Source organism: Oreochromis aureus, linkage group 15 (assembly GCF_013358895.1).
Source record: "Oreochromis aureus strain Israel breed Guangdong linkage group 15, ZZ_aureus, whole genome shotgun sequence".
Taxonomy (NCBI): domain Eukaryota; kingdom Metazoa; phylum Chordata; class Actinopteri; order Cichliformes; family Cichlidae; genus Oreochromis; species Oreochromis aureus.
The window spans coordinates 9,575,119-9,596,198 of NC_052956.1; the positions used below are offsets into that span (position 1 = coordinate 9,575,119).

The following is a 21,080-nucleotide window of genomic DNA, read 5'->3' on the forward strand; positions in this document are numbered from 1 at the left end:
CTACACTTTGTTGGGTTTTACTGAATGTTTTTGGCCTTCTGTCCAAATCCTGCATGCCCATTTATGACCAGTCATTGGTAGTTAAAAGGCTGCTCATGCCCCAGTAATGCTGATGTGTGACTTTGCATTGTCTTGCTGAGATCTCTCTCTCTCCTTCTCATCTTCTTCCTCGTCACTGTAGTCTTCTTCTTCTTCTTCTTCTTCTTCTTTTCACTCTCCTTCTTGGAGGACAGGCCTGTAATGAGCTTAATCTGTCCGTCATTCGTCCTGAGCCACGGGAGTTTCAGTCAATAACAATCAGTGTTGGGTGACTGTAATTAAGAACCAGGCATTTCATTGGGAGAAAGTCAAGAAAGGAGGGTGGGAGGTGTGCATCCATTCCTTGCCCCTAGGCCCCTCTAGCCCTCACCCAAGGGGAAGGAGATGGGGTCCAATTAGAAGCAGAGGCACGTGTTGTGGTGGCAATAACAGAGGACGGGAACAGTGAGACGGAGACGCTGAAGAGTCCTCTAAATAAAGGCGGTGGGACGAGGGACGGGGTAGGTGGTCATTCACATAGAGGAGAAGCAACTTTAATGGAATGGTAATCAGGAAGGGGGGTCCCGGCCTCGGTAAAGGAGGAGGACAAGGAGAGGTCCAACTTGAGTGGAGATGAGCACATGGATAATAGCATAGCATAATAATATATCAAAATTTAGAGGGAAAATAAGAGAGGTTAAGGAAGGATATTAGAGTGGTTGAAATGTCCTTTGAGAAATAAAGGTGGACACAAGACCTGATTAACTAAGAGGGTATGCCGACAGTGAGCTTTTAGAGGTAGGCAATTTAAGTCTATTGTGGACCCCCCTCTCACCCACCCACCTACCCACCCACACCCAACAAAAAACATACACATGCAGGTCATATTTGACCTATCCTATTATTTTTTGGATTATTGTTTGGTTTTGAGGGAAGAAAATTTGATATCCAAGCAAGTTCTTCAACCTCAGAAGGTCATAAAATATTGCATGTATGTAGTACAGAGAATAAGTTCAACATTTCAGGCATGCAGCAAAATGTGATGTTGTCTGCTTGTTGAGGCAAAGCTCAGAATCACTGCCTTCAGTTAGTGAAAAATAACATATTGCTCAGTGCTCTACAACAATAGAACAAACAGCAGATGTCAAGGAGGCAGCTGAAGAAAGATGAAAAAAATTAAAACTATTTTGTTTCATTTTGTAAAACTGGAATAAATCTCTAAGTATGAAAATACTTAGAGATTTATTAATGTCTTTCAACGTATCACATCATTTTCATCATTTTGTGCTCGTGCAAAATAGAGCAGCGGTTATGTGATTTAACATTTAACATTAGATTTCCTTTATGTATACAACATGCATCATATATAAAATCTCATCATATATCTGTGAGAGTAATGTATATATATATTTTTTTTCTTTTAGTTGTTCATTTATTCTTAAATGTCTCTAGTGTGAATTGTGGGACATTACTGTGCATTAAAAAGTATTAAGTGTACTCATTAGATTATGTAATTTTTACCATAAGAATTTAACCTCTAGTATTCGCACTGAGAATAAAACTAAAGTACTATATATTAATACAGCAAATATTATAACGCTCTTGCTGCATGCAGTTAGGTCGCAGTATAGTGTGCAGTAAGGTACATGGCGTGCATCTCTGCACATGAGCGCTGCAGTGTACTTTATTTCCCCTCTGCTAATGCCTCTCAGTTTAACAGACTTTACCTACCCCGAATCCAGCAGCAGCCTCTGCCAACATGCTGGCGTGGTGCCCTCGGCCCCTAACTGTGCGTGTGACCCTGCTGGCACTTTCGATGCCAGGGATCCTGACAAATGTTGGCACCTTCTCCTTGACCAACAGGGGGTTGTGTGTGTGTGTGTGTGTGTGTGTGTGTGTGTGTGTGTGTGTGTGTGTGTGTGTGTGTGTGTGTGTGTGTGTGTGTGTGTGTGTGTGTGTGTGTGTGTGTGCATGTGTTTGTGTGCTCCTCTGGCAGACCTGCAACAGACAACACCTGGTTTGCTGTTTTTAGGTACCATTAATACATCTCTGGACTTACGGGACATTGTTCAAACAGTCAATCATGGGGTCACGGATACTTGGGAAAGAGGATTTGTCACTGGATTCTTGGTGTCGTGTCAACTCTTGAAGTGTGTGCGTAATGATTTGGGGGAAAATAAATTAAAAAATTCTTAACCGGAATCAGGTGAGAAAGACGGGCAGCGCTTAAATTCCAGCAGATTCAATATGTCTGCATTTTCTGGCTGTTTTTGGATCTGAGTGATTAAATTGCATAGGAAATATTTCCATAGTGAGCCAACAACCGTCAAGACGACTTGAATAATACATTGAGCTTTGCTACATGATATCGCAGTCTTAGATTGTCCAGTCTAGCAGCAGCTCCTGGTCTTTGCTGGAGAACATTATGCAGAGTGCTCAGCTGTGCGTCCGTCTCTTAGCCCCGTGCTGTTGAGGGAGGGCAGCTTTCCCATCATCCTTTAGGTGAAGAAGGATGGGCTGGAAAGGGTCGTGGTGAGCATTGCAGAGAGGACGCTCTGCATTAATGAAGCTAATTTATCTGTGAATCAAAATGGGAGTGTGACTCCGGGGCGGGTAGGTGCTTTTTACATGCCCCATCAAAATGCCACTAAACCCTCCTCTCCTTCAGGAGTGTCACACGGGGTCACCTTGGGACAGGTGTGTGTGCGTTCACAGGCACACACATGCACACACGTGTTGTGTATTTTGCAGTGTTGTCACTCCGTGCCTGGTGTGATTTGATCTTCTTTCCAGCGCAATAATTCCAAAACAAATTATTCCTAATTGCTGATGTATATCTGTTAAGCACACAGAATAATGGAGTCTTTTTTTTCGAATCCTTTTCCAGGGAATATCGAGTACAGCTGTCCAGCTACCAATGAATGTGAGATCACCAAAAGGAGACGAAAGTCTTGCCAGGCCTGCCGCTTTATGAAATGTCTTAAAGTTGGCATGCTAAAAGAGGGTGAGTACTGGTTTTTCACACAAGCTCACACAACAGATATATATATGTGTGTGTGTGTCTGTGTTTGCTTTATCCTTTTATTTTTACTCCACCCCTTGTGCAAAGCTGTATTATTTGGGGTGTCTGTTTAAATCCTGTTGATAGTCAGTGCTCACACTCAGTGCTGCTCCTCAGCACTACAAAAAAATCTAAGTACTGTTGTATGCATGGTTGTATATCACATAGGAAGCAGCGTGAAGCAGTACAGTTCACAGTTCGCAGAGTGGCGAGGGCTGCAGTGGATGAATGCTTTAAAGACTTTTGTCCAGGAGTCTGGAGTCTGTGTCCCTTATAAAACCACACGCATGTATTTTTTAGACTTAATTATTTTCTCTTGATATTTTTTTTCTGTTTCAGTCACACTGTGGCTAAGCTTGGGTAACAAAACTAGCTCTTTATGTGCAGGAAAAGGTTATAGTTGAGGTGTTAGAACGCCTTTCTGGCAATGAGTGCTTGGGTTCAAGTAACACTTTTGGCTACGGACACCGCGGTGCTTGTGTCTGTGATGCCGTATATGCCATGCTATATACTCCCTGGTGTAAATAGCCACATTAACTTTTCCACCCACTGGTGCAAATAGCATTGTTGGCTATTGACACCTTGGTGCTAATAGCATCTGTCTAGATTAATTAACTGTCACATCAAAATCGTAAAGATCATATTCTTCTTAGGCGGCTTTCTCTGTTTATTAGTATATAAACTTTAGATTCTCCTCTATGGCACCAAATTGTCTTGTGATTCTATCTTTTAAAATGCATTAGATGGTGTAAAGTTTTTATGATCAAGCTTAAATCAGGAGGTTCGCCTATATGTTAGAGTAAGCTGTCTGTTTTTCAATGTTTGTGGATCTGTGATGGTCACTCCGGTCTAGAGGAATGGTCCGTGATATTAAAGCCAGCTGTGGCCTCAGGGAGACACCGGTGACATCACCCACAAGCCTTACTTACTTCTCCTCACACTGCCGAGCCTCTGAGTGTTTAACTCAGCCGGGTGGAAAAAGCTGCTGAGCTGGATGTTCTTACCAAGACCGACTGAGATGTGTAACAGTACTCTTAAAAAGCACAGGCTGTTCCCCCAAGACTTCCCTCTCCCCTGGGCTCTGGGTGTCTCTCTCTCCATCTCCCACTCTGCCTGTCTGTCTGTCTCCCTTCCCCTCTCTTGCCTGCCGTATTGATCCACTAAATGCTTTCCGAATATCCCACCTCACTTCCTGCACGTGTTGTTTTTCCTCCAGTGTGAGTCCTCTGGGAGTACAGAGGGAAAATCTAGCCGATAGATTTTCTTTTTTTCTTTTTTCTTTCCACGGGAAGAGGACTTTTTTTTATCTTTTCAGTTTGTAGAGCGAGAAGAACTATCCTACACCAATGCAAAGTCTATGAAAAGTCTAAATCATGCTATTTATACACAGAGGGCTTTCAAACCTAATGTGCTGAGCTTGGACTTCAGTGAACATTTCTGGACAGATGTCCATGAGAAACAAAATCTCAAAATTGCTGAAATACAGCCTATTTTATTTACATTTCTTTGTCTTATACTGAAACAAAGAATAATTTTTGGGCAACTGTGTAACGAATGCTGCATAGAAGAATAACTGCACACTGACAGTAACAGTAAATTAACTGAATAATGTGCTGAAATAAGGCAGAAGTGTAGGCTTTCTATAGGTGTTAATGGCATAAAATATATAAGAAAATAAAGATTTAGAGAAAAAGAAGCAAAGGAATTTTTAAAATATTTCTTTCACACATTAGGATTTCTTTATTTCTACCAACATTAAGTTTAAGTGTAATTGATTAGAGGAATAACTGCATAGTACATTTTATTAGGACTTAATGTGTGCTCTGATAGCATTAATGTGTGTATGTGTGTGTATGTGTTTCATAGTCCATGCTGAATCCTAAATTAAAGAAACACATGATTTATAAATTTATTTATGATCTCCAAATAGAGAAAAATAACAGTTTCCTAAAGATAAAACCATGGCCATATAGTTTTGTACACGTCTCGTAATAGCAGCCTGTACAAGTTGACTGCAATTTGTCCCAGTAACACAAGACTGTGTCTCTTTTAGTTCACTTTCACTGACCCAGCTTCACTGTGACGTAGCTGCGTTTGTTCCTCTCAGACAGAGGGGCCGTCCGTTCTGTTTGGCATAACGCTACTATTTATACATGCAGCCACTTTTTATGTCTTAATCCTGGCCAAAATATCTCACAGTGAGCCTTTGACTCTTGGCCAGAAGAAAAAAAAAAGCAACACATTTGCTTCAGAAATAAAGCTGAAACTATTAGTGCATGCTTAAAGGAAAACTGTGGGGTATTGTCAGCGGAGAGCCAAGCTAAGCCGGCCAGTGTGTGTGCGAGGCGCAGCGTCACAGCCACCGCAATATGTGGCACAGTAGGCGATTTTCTAAAAGTGATGGTGTTCAATTAAGAGTAAAAAGGACACTTAATCATGGCATACTGCAGTGGCGTGGCCTCTTACAGATTTAAGGGGGACTTTGATCAGGGAAGCAGTAGGGGGGAGGGGACAGCGGCTAGCCTCGCTTCATGCTATGAGATCACCCTGCAACAAGTGACCAAGGGCTGGTCACCGACAAGGAATAATTACATTGTGTAATTTCTTAAAATGTTAACTTGAATGGTGTTTAACACTCTAATATCCTGCAAGGTTAGTTATATCATCAACAGGTTCAAACACGGAGGACTAGTAACAGAAGGCACACATGCAGACCCTGAACTACGAGCAGCGGATTGACATTGTGGGTAAAATCTAGAAAACACTAGCAAGGATTATTTCATAGATCCAGTTCAGTTCTATTCTATTTTATTTACATAGCGCCAAATCCCAACAACTGTCACCTCAAGGCGCTTTACTGTAAAATAAAGATCCTACAATAATACAGATAAAACCCCAACAATCAGACGACTCCCTATGAGCAAGCACTCGGCGACAGGAAGGAAAAACTAACAGTTAAAAAATTGCGGACTCTGTTGCAACTGGTTTGAGTTAAGGGGGGGGCAGACAGGACAAAAGATACACTGTGGAAGAAAGCCAGAGATTAATAATAACTAATGCAGCATGGAATGAATCCAGAGGACTTAAAGACAGCAGCACACTCCACAAACAGGAGATTGATACACTGAAAAGAATAAGGAAGTGTAGTGTTAAAGTATTAGCTTAATAAAGAAGGTTTCTAATATCTTCACAATTATCCAGACTCAGATTTAAAACACAAAATCTTTTAAACCAACAGAGATGAATGTTTGAGCGTCTACTGGGATATTTTGAAGACACCCACAATTGTAGTGATAAATACAAGATTTACAGAGAAACCAGAAACCATTTAACTTGTATCTTATATCCATATCCAAGCCAGACCTAATCAATTTGGCCCAAATATGTTTTGTGAGATCACGGTGATCTTAAACCTTGGTCTTTGACATAAAAAATAGCTGACTAACTGAAAGCTTTTCCAGCTTAAAAACAGATCTTTAAGGTGTGAGGTCATGATTGCGGTGTTCAAATAGAAAAATGGTTTTATGTTGAAGGTTTACAGATTTGATTTTATTATTTAAGCAAATTTCGTTTTTCGTAGCAATCCTTGTCAATATTAAGCAGGCTTGTGGGTTTTTTTACTTCTTTCCTTTGAAATGAAACCATTGTGACTTTTTAGTTAATAAAATGTGTCCAGATACGTTTCTATTCTAAATATTATAATCTTCAGCTATTAACAGGTAAACAGTGATAAATACATAAAAACTGGATATTGTTTGGGTTTTTTTCCAATTTATTCATTTGTTCCCATTGCAAATTTCCCTCACGTTTTGGCAGTTGCTTACTAAGAAACGCCTCCCTCGCGTGCTGTGAGAGTTATATATTGTGATGAGTCGCTCTAGAAGTTTCCAATATTTCTCTTCCTCGTGCCAGTCATGCCATCCTGACTTTTAAAGGGTAGCTGCCAGGGATTTTGAGCCCCATTAGTGGGTGGGGAAAACCCTTCTGCTGTGTGCCACCTGCCACTAATCAGCTGACTTTACTTCTTCGAACTTGGTTTGGTGGCTTCAGGTGTGTTAGGGGTCTAAATAAATCAGGTATTCTAGCTGTGGCCAGTGCCAACATAATGCAAAGGGAATTTATGGATTATGCTTAAGGGTGCGTTGAGCTAAGCTGTCTGTTTAAGATGTAGAAGATTATTATTTTTCCAAGAAAATCAAAGAAATATTATAGATGACAGGCCTCTCTCCTGGTTCGGCTTTACTGCTATGTCACAGCCGAGCACCTGGATGAGCCGGGTGGACGGCAGCGACAGGCAGCTGTTCGAGGAAGCCGGCCTCATTCACTGACCCCTCAAATGTCCAGCTGAGACTGATGAAAGGTCACAGGTCAGTGGAAAAACTCTCACGTAATTACAACTCACGGAAGGTATGGTGTCAGTCACAACTGCCAGGAGTCAGTGCCCCCAGCTAATAGCAGCGCTAATATCCCATAGCATTACTGTACGGTGTTAAATGATGCAAGAATCTACCGCGTGTGCATTTTTCAATTTCCGCTTTGAGTCACATCCTGCTGAAGAAGAGAGATGGATTCTTTTTTTCTTTTTCTTTTTTTGTGCCAGTAAGCATGGGTATCTATGTTGGTCCTTGAACAGGTGTCCGATCATCATGTTAACAAATTATCGTGTTCAAAAACCAAGTCCCACTGGAACAGAAGCATACCGTCCTGGAAGAAACAGGTCCGAGCATAAAAGGTGCTTACAGTTTGCTCTTTTAGTCAGTACTGGTGGTTCTAGTTCAGTGATGTTAGCTCTGTGTTTCTGTGGTTTATTCTTTGCTTGCGGGGATTTTCTGACATCGCTGTAATGTGGTGGATGAACACAAGCTGCCAGACTATTTTGGCAACCTACACCGCTGTCTCGCCCTCTCCTAACCACAGATAGGGATCAGCAGTCTTTCCTGAGCGAACGTGGCTACCAGGGTAATGTTACAGCCTTATTTTCCTCCGGCCACATACACAAAAGATTAGTAAAGCCATATCCAATATCACAGACTGTCAGGTCCCTTCCCAATCAATAGGCTTAAATCAGAAACCAATCTATATGCTAAGATTACATCATCATAATAAAGATATACCCAAAGTCTGTACTCTGTGGGCGTCTTCAGAACCAGAATTTTTAGCGTGTGTTGCTCTGCACTATTCAAAGTACTTAAACTGTAAGTCAGAAGGACCTCTCCCTCCTTGCCACTTGTTTTTCTTGTACCATAAACTTGTCTATCTAACAGCACATGTGTGTGGGCTTGTTTGCTCTTTAGGGTGTCAGAGTAGCTGGCAGAATGCAGCTGAGAGTCAGCGCCCACCCAGAGGCTCTGCACTGGCCTGTCCTCACTGTCTGGCAGGTGATAGATCAGACACGGAGGCTAACACGTGTTCCTCCGAAGAAGAGGATTTAGCGAAGCGCTGACCTCATAACAACCCTTCTATACATGCCCTCGCTTCCCGACACACATGTCAAAATGTATATCACCCCTGACAAGGGGCTCAGAATCGCTCCTTGAGGTCCCGTGGTTGTCACCGACACCGTTCTAGGTTTTTTATTTTATTTTATTTTGTCCACTGCACCAGCTTCAACTTCATGAATGATCCCGGCCCTTCTCGAGCCTTGCAGATGTTTTTGATTAGAGCTGCATCTGTGGTTAGGGCGGCACTGCGAGACAAAATAATAGCCCTTTGCGGACACGCTGGCTCAGATTTATGTAAAGTGTAAAACATGATAAAGAGTGATACAAGTGCCATAGCAGTTACGGTTAAGCAGTGCCAGCATTGCCAGGCCACCGGGAGGGGGTTGCAGCAGATGGTGCGCCATGTTAATACCCAACCCAACCCAGCCCCCTTCAACTTTTTGTGTCGTCTTTTCTTCTCCTTTCCCTTCTTATTTTCAGCCCACCCAGACTTAAGAAAAAAACCAGATGACAGCCTTTACTGTAGCTCTTTCTAACTTTCCAGATCAGACGTTCAGAGGCAGCCCTGGAAGGGCAGAGCGGCTGCGCTTTGCAAAGGGTGAGCGGGCCGCGTCGGAGGGGGCTGCACGCCGCATCCCTCTGATTTTTCCCAGCTAAAATAGGGAGCTCCTAATCTCCCTTTGGCAGCGTTAGCCAGCCAGCCAATTCTGACACATTCTCTCGAAAGAAGCGCCTCTGACAGGTGAAAGGCTGAAAATAGTTGAGAGTGAGAAGCTTAAACACGCATGTACACACGAGCACATGTTCACATAGTAACACACAGTCTCGATATGAGACACATGCACCTTTCAGTGATGATAGCTGCTCTGTAGAGCTTCTTTTTGCACCAGAAGAATGACTCTCACTTATATCATCAATGTTTTATTTGGACACTTTTTTGTTTTTGCTCGACCTTCTGTCTTCCTTTGTGTATTTCTGTTTTTCTGGCATCAGTTTTACATTGAAGACACTGCTGACGTGGGTGTTTTTCAGCATATAGACCGATGTCTCTGACCGCATTGCGAAGAATGTGGATTTAGACAATTTGGGTGGGGGGTTTAGGCAGAAAATGTAATCACATACTTAACTCAGATTTCATTTTGATGTTTATGTTTTAAGGTGGACTTTAAAAATGTTATTATGTATTCTTAAGGGCCGTTTTACTTACTGTGTAATTTTTTTGTCATTTTTTTCATTGTGGGGATAAAATGAATATTTTGGCAGCTGCTATGGTGAAATAGATGTCTGTTGATTTTATGTGCAAATAATAAATGCATAGCAGAACAAAATAATCCGCAGGACACACCCGGTGCACCCGTGGCCAGCGCATAAAGCGAAACACTGTCACTTTAATGAGAAATTTGCCTTAACGTTTTAACAGGTCAATAAATGTAGTGTATGTGAAAGGGAAACAGATCAGGTGGCTGTAAAGATTGCTCCAATGTAAATATGCCTCATCGTCTGTCCACACACATGTGCATGCACACAAACACACACAAACACACTCACATAGCAAGAATAGACTTTCAGCCAAGTATCTCAGCCCGTCTTTCTCGCAGTCAGCACAAAGTTATGAGCGTGCTGTAGTATGTGAATTCATATTATCCAGCACACATATTTCTTTTACCCCATAACCTCACCCATGCATCCATACTTTGCCTGTCACACTTTATGAAAGGCCAGCAACCATAAAAAAGGATCTGGATGCCTTTAAGATGATCTGTGGACCCGCCTGGCACCCGCTGCCCCCCAACCCATGTCAGAGGCTCTCGTCTGGACCCGCATTGTCTTGAAGCGCGGAGGCCGATGTGGTTTTGGGCCTGAGGTTAGGAATGTGGTGCTGACGATGACACACCAGCCCCCCTCCCACCCTCTCCGGCCCTCTTCCAGGGGCCTCATTCAGCTGTCTTGTTGTGGTCATATTCTCAGTACTGTTCCATATCACATGGGGAGGAGATAATCCCGCACTGGTGAGATCAGGTGGTCACTGGAACAGGCAGGGCCGACAGGGAGAGGATGTACAAGCTGAGAAAGAAGAAACCATCAGAAAACAGATATATTCATCCAAGCACAGCAGATTGTTCTGTTTGATTTTCCAACCCTCCCACTCTTCAGCCTTATCTAACCCTTGTTTTTTTCCCTCGTCATTGTCCCTGCCCTCCTGCCTCGGGTCTCTGCTGTTTGCAGCGCCGCTAAGCTGTAAACTGAAACTGGTTAGCGCTGAGCTCTTAATTCTTGTCAGCGTCTATTAATTATGGGCCAGTTGGATGTTCGAGTTCAAACAGCCCCCGCGGATCTTGGAATTCTAACTCTGGCTGTTTGGTCACTTGTCGCTTGTCGTAGCTACATGACCTAGCAGCCCACGGCAGGGAAACTAGTGTGTGTGTGTCAGTGTGTGTGTGTCTTGATAATGTTAGGGGCAAAAGCAGCAACAATTCACTGTCAGTTAGCCTGACAAGAACATGCTGCATGAATTTGGAGTTGGTACCTTCTTAATATATTTATGCATTAAACAAGCTTATTATTGTGAAAGGCTTAACTAACTGCATAACCCTTTATTAGGCCTCTGTGTACCATTAAATAGAGAGAGAGGGGCTCCTGAACTGATTTAATATCTGGAGTACATGCACACAGTTTCCTGAAGCCCAATTTATCATTTTAAATTTAACTTAACCAAGAGTAATGCTAAAAACAACCACTAAAGCTCCATCTATCGCAAACCCAGCTCCTGCCTGCCTAACTGACTAATTAAAACCGCATCCACATGTGTTCAAAGAACAAGAAGTCTATTTGCAAGCCTTATTGATTACTTTAAGGCGTACAAATGGAAAGCTGTGTTAGGAGAGGGGCTCTCGATTTAGCTTCAATCTGCCAGGCATAAAATGATCTCACTGTGTTTGCTGGGAAGAATGAGCTCCCTCTGGGCACGGTGGGTAATTAGGTTAGTGGATAGTCGGTGTCAGGAAATTGAAAGACCATCCTAATCGGATTCTTTTGTTTCCAGGGGAATCAAAGGAATTTATATGAGTCACTGGGAAATCTCACACGACTTAATTCCACTTGACCATGTAAAATCTGTTTGCTCTCCCTCAGTGCTCAAACAACTTTTAATGCAAACGTATCAATTCAGGAGACAAGGTGCATCCAGCCCGCGTCCTCTGTGATGGCTTTGAAGATAATCCCACATGTGAACGCTTAAACTTCCACTCGGAAGTCCTGCTTGATGGTCGAAAGGTTAAAAATAACTGTTTATGTAGATGCATGACAGAAAAATGCTGCAATTCCAATTTTTGGAATGTATATTATATGAAGAATAGTAGCAAATACGATGCCATAAAATAGGTCGTTATAACTGAATCTAACTTTCAAAAATTAAGCATATAAAAAGAAAGTGAGAAAGTCAGCAGCAACGCCTACTTCCAAACATAACAAGTGAAAAGTTCCCTTTTATTTTATTTTGCTATGTAATCATTAAGTTTTGTGGATTTGTCAGAGTGGCTTTGGTTTATTTTATGCATATGTGATATTCTTTTTGCAGGCGTGCGTCTGGATCGAGTGAGAGGGGGGCGTCAGAAGTACAAGCGGCGGTTGGATGCTGAAAACGGCGCCTACCTCGGCCTCACCCTCCCCCCTCCAGCCAAAAAACCACGTGAGTCGCTTTTTTGTTGCTTTTTTCTTTTTTTAATTTAAAAATCTCACTCAGTGAAAATGTGCATATTACCTGAGCATTACAGAAAGCATTAACTTTATTAGTTAATGTGATGGGACATAAAGCTGTGAAATGAATCCCGTTGAGGAATATGGCGAGAGCATTGTTATCTACATCCAAAGATGAGATTCATGTGGCACAATATGATCATATTTTAGGCAAACAGTGTTGCCTAAAACCGTCACACACCACAGTACATTTATATCCTCTCACGCCCTCCGTCTGTCTCTTTCTCTTCCCCCTCTTAGTGACAAAGATCGTCTCTCATCTGCTGGTGGTGGAGCCAGAGAAGATCTATGCCATGCCTGACCCCACCATGCCGGACGGAGACATCAAGGCTCTGACAACGCTGTGTGACTTGGCTGACCGCGAGCTGGTGGTCATCATTGGCTGGGCCAAACATATCCCAGGTAGACACATGTGACTGCTCTTGACTGAACCTGTCATCAGGGCTCTGGCTTTCCAAACACTTGTCTTAATGTGAAATTTCAGACATAGGTGCTTTTTATACAGATTTGCTCTACAGTGAAATAGAAACAGAAGTAGGGTCATCTATTAAGTTGCTAAAAAAAAAAGAGGTTAACGTGTGGTCTTCTGCTGTTAGTAAAGCGGAGGAGAAACTGCTCCCGTTTGCTCTTTGATTTGTTGAAATGTTACAGTGTGAGATTACTGGAGTACTTCACCGACTGCTGTACATAACACACCACCCCCTCCCGCTCATACGCATGCACACACACAGGATAATTAACATCTGCTACTCATCTGCACCTAAGGGAGAAGCTAGTCCCATATTCTAAAATCTAATCAATAAAGAGCAGCTGAAACCTTTGATTTGACTGGGGTGGGGTGGAGTGGGGTGGGAGAGTCTGTGGGGGGGACCCGCCCCTATGTCAATGTATTCCATTTCAATCCCAGACTTAAAGAAAGCAATCCTCTTACTTACTTAAGGAGACTACACAGGGCCTGTGGTGAAATTGATTTATTTAGGGAAATACTGATGGATTTCCCTTCTCCTTGTTGATGAATTCTTAAATAAGACTTGTTATGCAAATGTTCTTAGATCTTCCGTTCTTCTCATCTTTATCGGCTGAAGGAGACACTTTGGACCTCCGCGTGTTCATAAGGGGCACTGGCTGGTTTCAACGTATATGCAAGCCATTGATCTGGTTAAATAAAGCATGTAAAAGATACACGTGTTGTCAATTCAATTGTTATTCAATTAAAGCAATATTCTTCACTGATGCATTTCTTAATGGGTTTCCTAATTAATTGAAATAAATGGCAACAGTCAGGACACAAATTTTATCTTCAGTTGTCTTTTGTTGTGCATTTACTTCACAGTGATAACAAAGAAAGAGCAAATCCTTACGTCAGAGTAAGGAACCAAAAAAGGTCTCGTGCTTGCTTAAACACAATTAATTAGTTGTAAAAAAAAAACAAAAATGCATTCATTCAGAGTAAATAAAAAATGAATTTTTGCCAAAACAATTGAGTTTTGTTTTTTTTCACTGTCTCCTTTTGGGCTGGCACAGTGCTGTCCTATTTGTCCCTGGCTCATCGTCCACACTTAAAGCAAGACTATGAATCGTTTGCTGAGCAGTGGCCCAGAGTAATTATAAGACGATGGCAAATACAGTCATGGGAAAAAGAAAGTACAGCCTCTTTTAATTTTGCGGCTTTACATATCAAGACATAATAAAAATTATCTGGTTAAAATTAAGTAAATACAGCCTCAAATGAAATGCACATGACCTGTAACCCGTGTCATTATTTATTTGACAAAAACTCAAAAGATGTAGAAGTGTGTAAACAAAATACATCCTTACTGCTTCCGTAGGAAACAGAAAGATAAGTGGCAGCAAGCTGCTACTTATCAAGTTAATTAATTGATCATCAGTGAGGGTGAGCACCTCTGTGAAAGCTGAGGTTTTGGCAGTTTGCTGGTCTGTACTATCCAGTAGTATGCCAAGGAGCAAAGATATCAGGAATGTATGGGCTCAAATTGTCAATTCCAGGACCTAAAGCTCAGTATAGCACCCCACCGACAGCCAAACCCGTCTGTTCTCTGATTGGATTGTTAAATTTGTGATTGACATGACATTGACCAATCAGCTGAAAGGAAGAAAAATTGGGTCAAAATTCGTACTTGTACGTTGAAACTCACACACAGCCAGGAAACTTGAGCGCAGAGTTTTACACAAGGTTTTTTATTTTGTATCTGTAAGCAGACCTTAACAAAAAAAATTGTAACTTGTGTAAATATTTTTTACAAACACAAATCTTTTTTACACACACACACAAATTCTCATCTATAGATGCACAAACATAAAATTACATAAAAGGTTACAAAGTCAGTTCACAACTACGCATTTGATTTACAAGTACAAAATATTTATGACCCCAGCTTGAGTCCATAGGAATGTTCTTGCTCATCAGTCTGGTAAGAGTTAAAGTAATTTAAAAAAAAAATTGAACTCCAGTGAGAAAGCTCATTCACAGATGGAAAAAGGATCAAGGTGTTGCAATGGCCCAGTAAAAGTCCAGACCTCAATCTCATTGACATGCAGGGGACCTTAAGAGAGCAAACAAGTCTCAATGGGCTAAATCAGTACCATAAAGAAGGTTACAATGATTTGATGAAGTCATACAGAAAACAGTTACTTCAAGTTATTGTCACTAAAGCTGGTTCTACTAACTACTGCATCATGGGGCGTATTTATTTTGCATTTTGGCTTTGTTTAATAAATAATGACACTTATATGTCATTTTGTTGTTTGCCTTCAAAGTAAAAGTTGCCGCTTTTGAAATGTACTGGCTGATGCTGGAAAATTTACTCTAAAGGTAAATATTTTTTATTTCTGGTTTGCGATGTACTTTTTTAAGTTTAACCAAAGCTCAGAGAGATGTCTGCAAGCATTTGCAGATAAATTGACAACAACTTCCATGCAAACTACTGACAGCCATGGCAACTAACTAGGGACCTTACCTAGCAACCTTATGACCTGTGTTTGCCAGATGGTCGTCGACAGTCCTGTGTAACTGAGGCCCAAGTGGTAAGAAAAGTTTAGGAATGGAGAATGACAATAGGAGACAACTCCTCCACATTATGTGTCAATTTGCTGTAGACGAGTGGTTCTCAAATATATGTTGTGTTCCACTTGTGGGGCACCTAGCCACCTCATCTACAGTCAGCCATGTGGACAACCGTCTCAAAACAGCATCAATTGCATAGTGGAGTAACATGAAGGAAGTTACCTGTTGGGGAAAGTCATCTGTTTGGACTTGGCAATTTGATGTTTGCCAAAATGAGCTGAGCCCAAACCAGCCCTTTGAACTTTAGATGAATGTTTTTACAAACGAAAAGAGAAGCCTGATTAAACGATTAGCCCGCGGAGAGTTGCTTTGGTTTGAGACAGACGTGCTGTCTCACCACTCTAGAGTTTACATCGAGAAACAAGCGTTAACAGGAACAAAAGGAGCTTCCCTGACCCAAATGCACAGTTTTTTTTTTTTGGTTTTTTTTTTGCTCCTGACCTCTTTTCCATCCAACATCTTGAGAACAAGGGAAAAAATCTAATTCAGGTGTATTTTTCAAAAAAAAGCCAAATAGGGTAACTACAGTCAAATTCCTCAATTTAATGGAGCCCCATGGGGCCTGTAATGAATTTTACTGTAATGTTTTTTGCCTTATTCTCTGTTACATTTGTGTATATATATATAAAGTATTGATCCTGTATGGTGTGAAGATCTAAATCCAGATCTGTCAGAGTTATTAAAGCCGGCACGTGACACTCTGGAGACATTTTACCCGCGGCCACTGGGTCAAAGTGTCACCAAGTAACGATTAAGACAAAAGGGGTCCCTACAGTTTAACAGTCCACTCCCTCCATTACACTCATAGCCCACTGCGCAAATGGCCTTAACGATGAGGTAATAGGAGTCATTAGCGCAGATCGCTCCATTAATGTAAAAGTCCTTCAGCATCCACATGTGGAGAGCTGGGAAGAAACATGTAATACTCCTTAGGTTTTGTGGTACATGTGTTCATTGTAAAGGCTTAAATATTTGTGTTTTACAGCTGGAAAGAAGTAATTTGATCAATCTTTAATCCTCACAGTTTAGTTTGGTTTAGGTTTTTTTGTGTGCAAATGAGCCAATTAAAAATATTGAAGTTTTTAAAAATAAAACCAAAAACACACATTTTGGCTTCAAGAACATGATAGGAGACATGTTATTGTGGCCCTTGATTTATAACCACACACACAGACCACCTCACAAAGCGTAGACTACATTCAAGCCAACAGCGTACAGCGCCCTCTATTCACTTTATCTAATGCTCGTTCTTTTTCCTTTCTTTTTCTCTGTTTCTGTCCCGCGCACCCTCTGCCATAATATCTTTCACACACTCTCTGGCTTCCTTGTTCTCCTGTTCCCCTGGCTCTCCCTCTCCTACTCCTCCTGCTCATATAGGGCCCTCAAGTCTCATTATTACCTCTGTCTTTTTATTAGGCCCATTAGGGCTCTTAGGAGGCCTGTAATGATACTAAATGAATAGAGAGTGAACTGCTGTCTGTTTTAGACCTCGCTCTCAATGACAGCTTCAAGCTTCACTGCCAACCACTCAGTCTCCTCACTGTACTGAGCAGGGCCTCAGTTATCTTACACGCACCTGTACTTTTTTGTTGCATTACCAGAACCCTGCCAAATAGTTCTTTTTTGGGGACCTGGGGACCTTTAAAGAAATAGACATATTGCTGACTCACATGCTACATTGGCTAAATATGGGTTTTTACAGTGTGACAGAACTGTAATGTGTTTGGTGAAACGGCAACACCCCTCTCCACACAGACACACAAACACACACGCACAACAACAGCCTCCCCCTGCAGGTCAATGCACTACTACAAAAACTGCTCCACAGTTTCCGGAGCACAACATGGTTATAAAACAGTGGACAGTGTGATGAATGTAGAAGCAACAAAAATACTTCTAATTTTGATTTTAAAGTTAGCAAAAAAATAGTCCTGATTTATTTTAATGCTAAATGCATTTTCTTATATACTTACTGTCTCTCTCTTTAAGGCTAAAAATATTCATTTTGATTACATTTTGTCAGCTTAGTAAATCTTGTTTTAACTATTAACATTAAAATGTATTTGATCACTAAAAAAAAACAGCAGTTTACATAGTTGGATCAAAATTTTTCAGTGTTACAAACCTTACTATTCCCTGTAGCCATGCACTTGGCAATGGGAAGAAAAAACTCCCTTTTAACAGGAAGAAACCTCAGACAGAACTAGGGGGACGGGGAGGGGCAGCCATCTGCCTCAGTCAGCTGTGGGGAGTGGCGAGAGAAGAGATGAGCGCTGAGCAATAACACACTATAAACACTGAGCAGGTTAGTTGGGCTCGTAACTACAGATCATAAATGTGTAGCTTGTGCAGAGAGGTGCAAAGAGAGAGTACAAAGCACAAGCTAGAGGAGAGAGAAGATTCAAATTTAATGGCATGCAGTAGAGGCAGATAAATGCATGGAGTGTTCTGGGTCACTGAGCCAGTTTAATTATCAAAAAGAAAATTGTCAAGCTTAGTCATAAAAGTAGAGAATGTGTCTCTTTCCAGTCCCTGTTGGTATACTTGCTGTGGCATTTTTGTAACAAGGAGTCCAGCCTGGAAATGAAAAATGTTTGGACTAGTTCTTCTAGTATCTGAGACAGGGTGTTCCTAATTTTGGCAATAATGCACAGAGTGAAGAGGTAAAAGACATACTTTGGTCAAAAATGGCCTTGTTAGCAAAACTTAACTTAAAAGAGTTAGCAGTAACTTCTGAGTTTTAGGCATTTATGGGTATTTGAGTAACCCTCTATTTACATGTATTCAGTCTTAAATACTTTTTTTTACATGTTTTTTTTCAACGGCCCTCTATACTTTTGAGATTAGTATTAACATCAGGTGACCCTGTATCCTCCCATAGTTATGCTGTAGGCCTAGGGTGCTGGGGGATTTCCATGAACCACTGTTTCTTCTTCACTCACCTTTTTTCACTTACTCTGTGTTTATACACCACTCTGCATTTAATTATTAGTTATGCTTTGGAAGAGAGCCAGAGACTAATAATATCTTTTGTCGTGTCTCCCTCCCCTCACCCCCAACCAGTCATGACAGACGGCTGCCTCTCCCTGACCCTGGTTCTGTCGGCGGTTTCTTCTTGTTAAAAGGGTTTTTTTCTTTCCCACTGTCACCAAGAGCTTGCTCATAGCAGTTTGTCTGATTGTTGGGTTGTTGGGTTTTTGATGAAATATTGTAGGGTCTTCTTACATAAAGCACCTTGAGATGATAGTTGTTGTTTTTTGCCACTATATATATAAAATGTAATTGAATTGAAGTGAACTGTAACCTCCAAAAATTAGGCTTCATTAAGCCCTATAAGTAGTATAATTTGTATTTATCATTCTCTTGCACTGAAAGTGTATTTTAGACATTTTCCAATAGTCTAGATTCATTCAATCATTTAAAGAAATCACTTTAAATTTAAAATAATTTTACCTAAACCTACTTTCGGATGCTTCTTTGTTCACAAGGGTCACTCGCCATGTTTAATTCAGCTTTTTTTTTTTCTGATGCAACCCTAAAGGGCATTTCTGTCTCAACTGGAATGGAACCAGCAACCTTTTGTTTGTGAAGTAGATGTCTAAGTCACTACACTATGAAGACGCATAACGGTAAAGCCTATAGGATGTAAAATTAAGGATTTTGATTTATTCAGCTAACAAGTAAACCATAAATACTCTAAAAACCCTGTAGTTTAGCAGAACAGCATCGCTGTTCATGTTTTTCATCTCCATACAGAGAGACTGCAAACACAGAGATACTGACATCGCCTGGTTTGCTCAGTATTGTGTCATGTTTGGTCAAACGGCATCAAATCACTAGGGTGAAATATTGATATTTCATCAGGGGGATTCATCCTCCACAGTGACACTTAACTCAGCCACCTCCAGGTGACGCACTTCCAGCTCCAGGCTAACCCCAGGGAAACCAGGAAGTCACTAAATTGCTTCAGTAAATTGAGTGTTTGAAAAAAAGAAAAGAAAAAGGGGGCCAGGGGTGCTGGGGGAAAATAAGGGAAATGTATGCATGTCTTCACCAATGAGTCACAAAATGAAAAAGCACAGTGCAATGTTCTGCTGGGAAAACCTTTAGTCCTGGCCTCTGTGCAGGTGTTACTTTGACATGTCGCAAGTTCCAAAATTGCACAGGAGCAGCTGGAGGAATTTTACAAAGAGCTCAAAGACTTTATCTTGACTACAAAGTCCAGTTGAGCATCTGTCCCACATGCAAAAACAGTCCAGGTTCACGAAGGCCACACCCAGCAGCTCCCAAGACTCAAAGCATTTGTTGCCAATGTCCTGATGCCTAAAACTACAGGATGCCCATGATAACTAAGCTTTTGGCATCACAAAGGGAGGGCATTCTGCACAATTGGTGGCTTTATGTTGAGGCAGTATATTAAAGGTATGCTACATTAAACGCAGCTAAGCATGATTTTTAGCCTGAAGTATTCTTGCTTTACAGTTATTTAAACAGGTTGTTTCTGTATGTAACTATGCTACTTTTTTCTAACTGTCAGACTTATTTTGTCCTGCCTCACTATTCTAAATAAGCTTCACCAAATTTAGGCCATTCATTTCTCTTGCAGAAGTGTCTTTGGAGAATCTGGAGTAAACTCATGAATTCCTGACACAGCATTGATATCTACATTCAGTGATCCTGTGGTCCTCTCTTCCCCCCACTAAACATGTACCGGATGTCCTCCATCAAATGTCTGTTTGTCAGATCTGAGGCTTGGATCGATACCCTTTCGCATTTGGTGGACTGATTACAATCTACTAATCAATGACACCCCCACCACTCTTTTCTCTCTGCTTCATTCTCTCGCTTCCCGTCGTTCCTCTATTTGCTTGATAAGAAACATCGGGAGGACCCCTTTTAAGTCAACCTGTCCGATTCCGATCCATACAAGTTTCAAGATTTAAGTAAGCAGCGTGGTGAGTTCAAGGCCCTGGTCAATACCCCCCAATCACCTTCCTATTCACCATAGAGTAGTGAAAGGTATTGTGGCCATTGAGGTCCTTTCAGGTGTTTGATGTGGTGTGTGTGAATGTTAGAGGTGAAAGTTGATGGGTCGACCTCCAGATCTGGATGAATTGCCACACCAAGTTTAAAAGGTTGAACAACACAGGAAGGAGCCTGCATGTGTGCTTTGTTTTTGGATCTTAACATTGCTGCATTTAAAGCATTCCCCTTCATAATTCCATCCCAATCCCAGTGATTATGTTAATTCAGTATATATACAGACCTGATTTCTCCAGTTGCAAAACTCTAAACAAATTCTCACACACTGAAAATCAGCACATTAATACACTTGTGATACATGATGGTAAATGCTGTTGGGAGAACTACACCACAGAGCACAGGGCAGATCCAGTTTCTTAATCATGATGGCTCAAAATTCCTGTGAATGAACTAACCAATAAATACCAGTTCAGAGTCCACAGCCAGAAAAGCAGAGTTGAAAGTTGATGCCAACAAAGAATATGAACAATGTGATAGGCAGGAACCGGATTAGGGTGAGACACCATGTTCATATACAGGGAATGATTGTGCATGCACAGGAAAAAAGACATTTTACTATGATACACAAATCTGTGTATGTCTGTCCATATGTTTGTTTCTTTGCTGCCAATTCCTACATAATCAGGAGTTGAGCTACTAAACTTGGTACGCAGGTTCATCTGATACACCTGAAGGT

The 21,080-nt window shown here is 41.3% G+C and overlaps 1 protein-coding gene across 1 annotated transcript in view; it reads left to right on the forward strand.

Annotated features, from left to right (window-relative positions):
* The window catches only part of LOC116314105 (steroid hormone receptor ERR2-like), a 32,988-nt gene that overhangs the window by 6,725 nt on the left and 5,183 nt on the right, over positions 1-21,080 (forward strand). Inside the window, exons 3-5 of the mRNA XM_031732003.2 lie at positions 2,906-3,022; positions 12,098-12,208; positions 12,517-12,678. Of these exons, the coding sequence (XP_031587863.2) occupies positions 2,906-3,022; positions 12,098-12,208; positions 12,517-12,678 (390 nt within the window). The remainder of the gene's footprint in view (positions 1-2,905; positions 3,023-12,097; positions 12,209-12,516; positions 12,679-21,080) is intronic.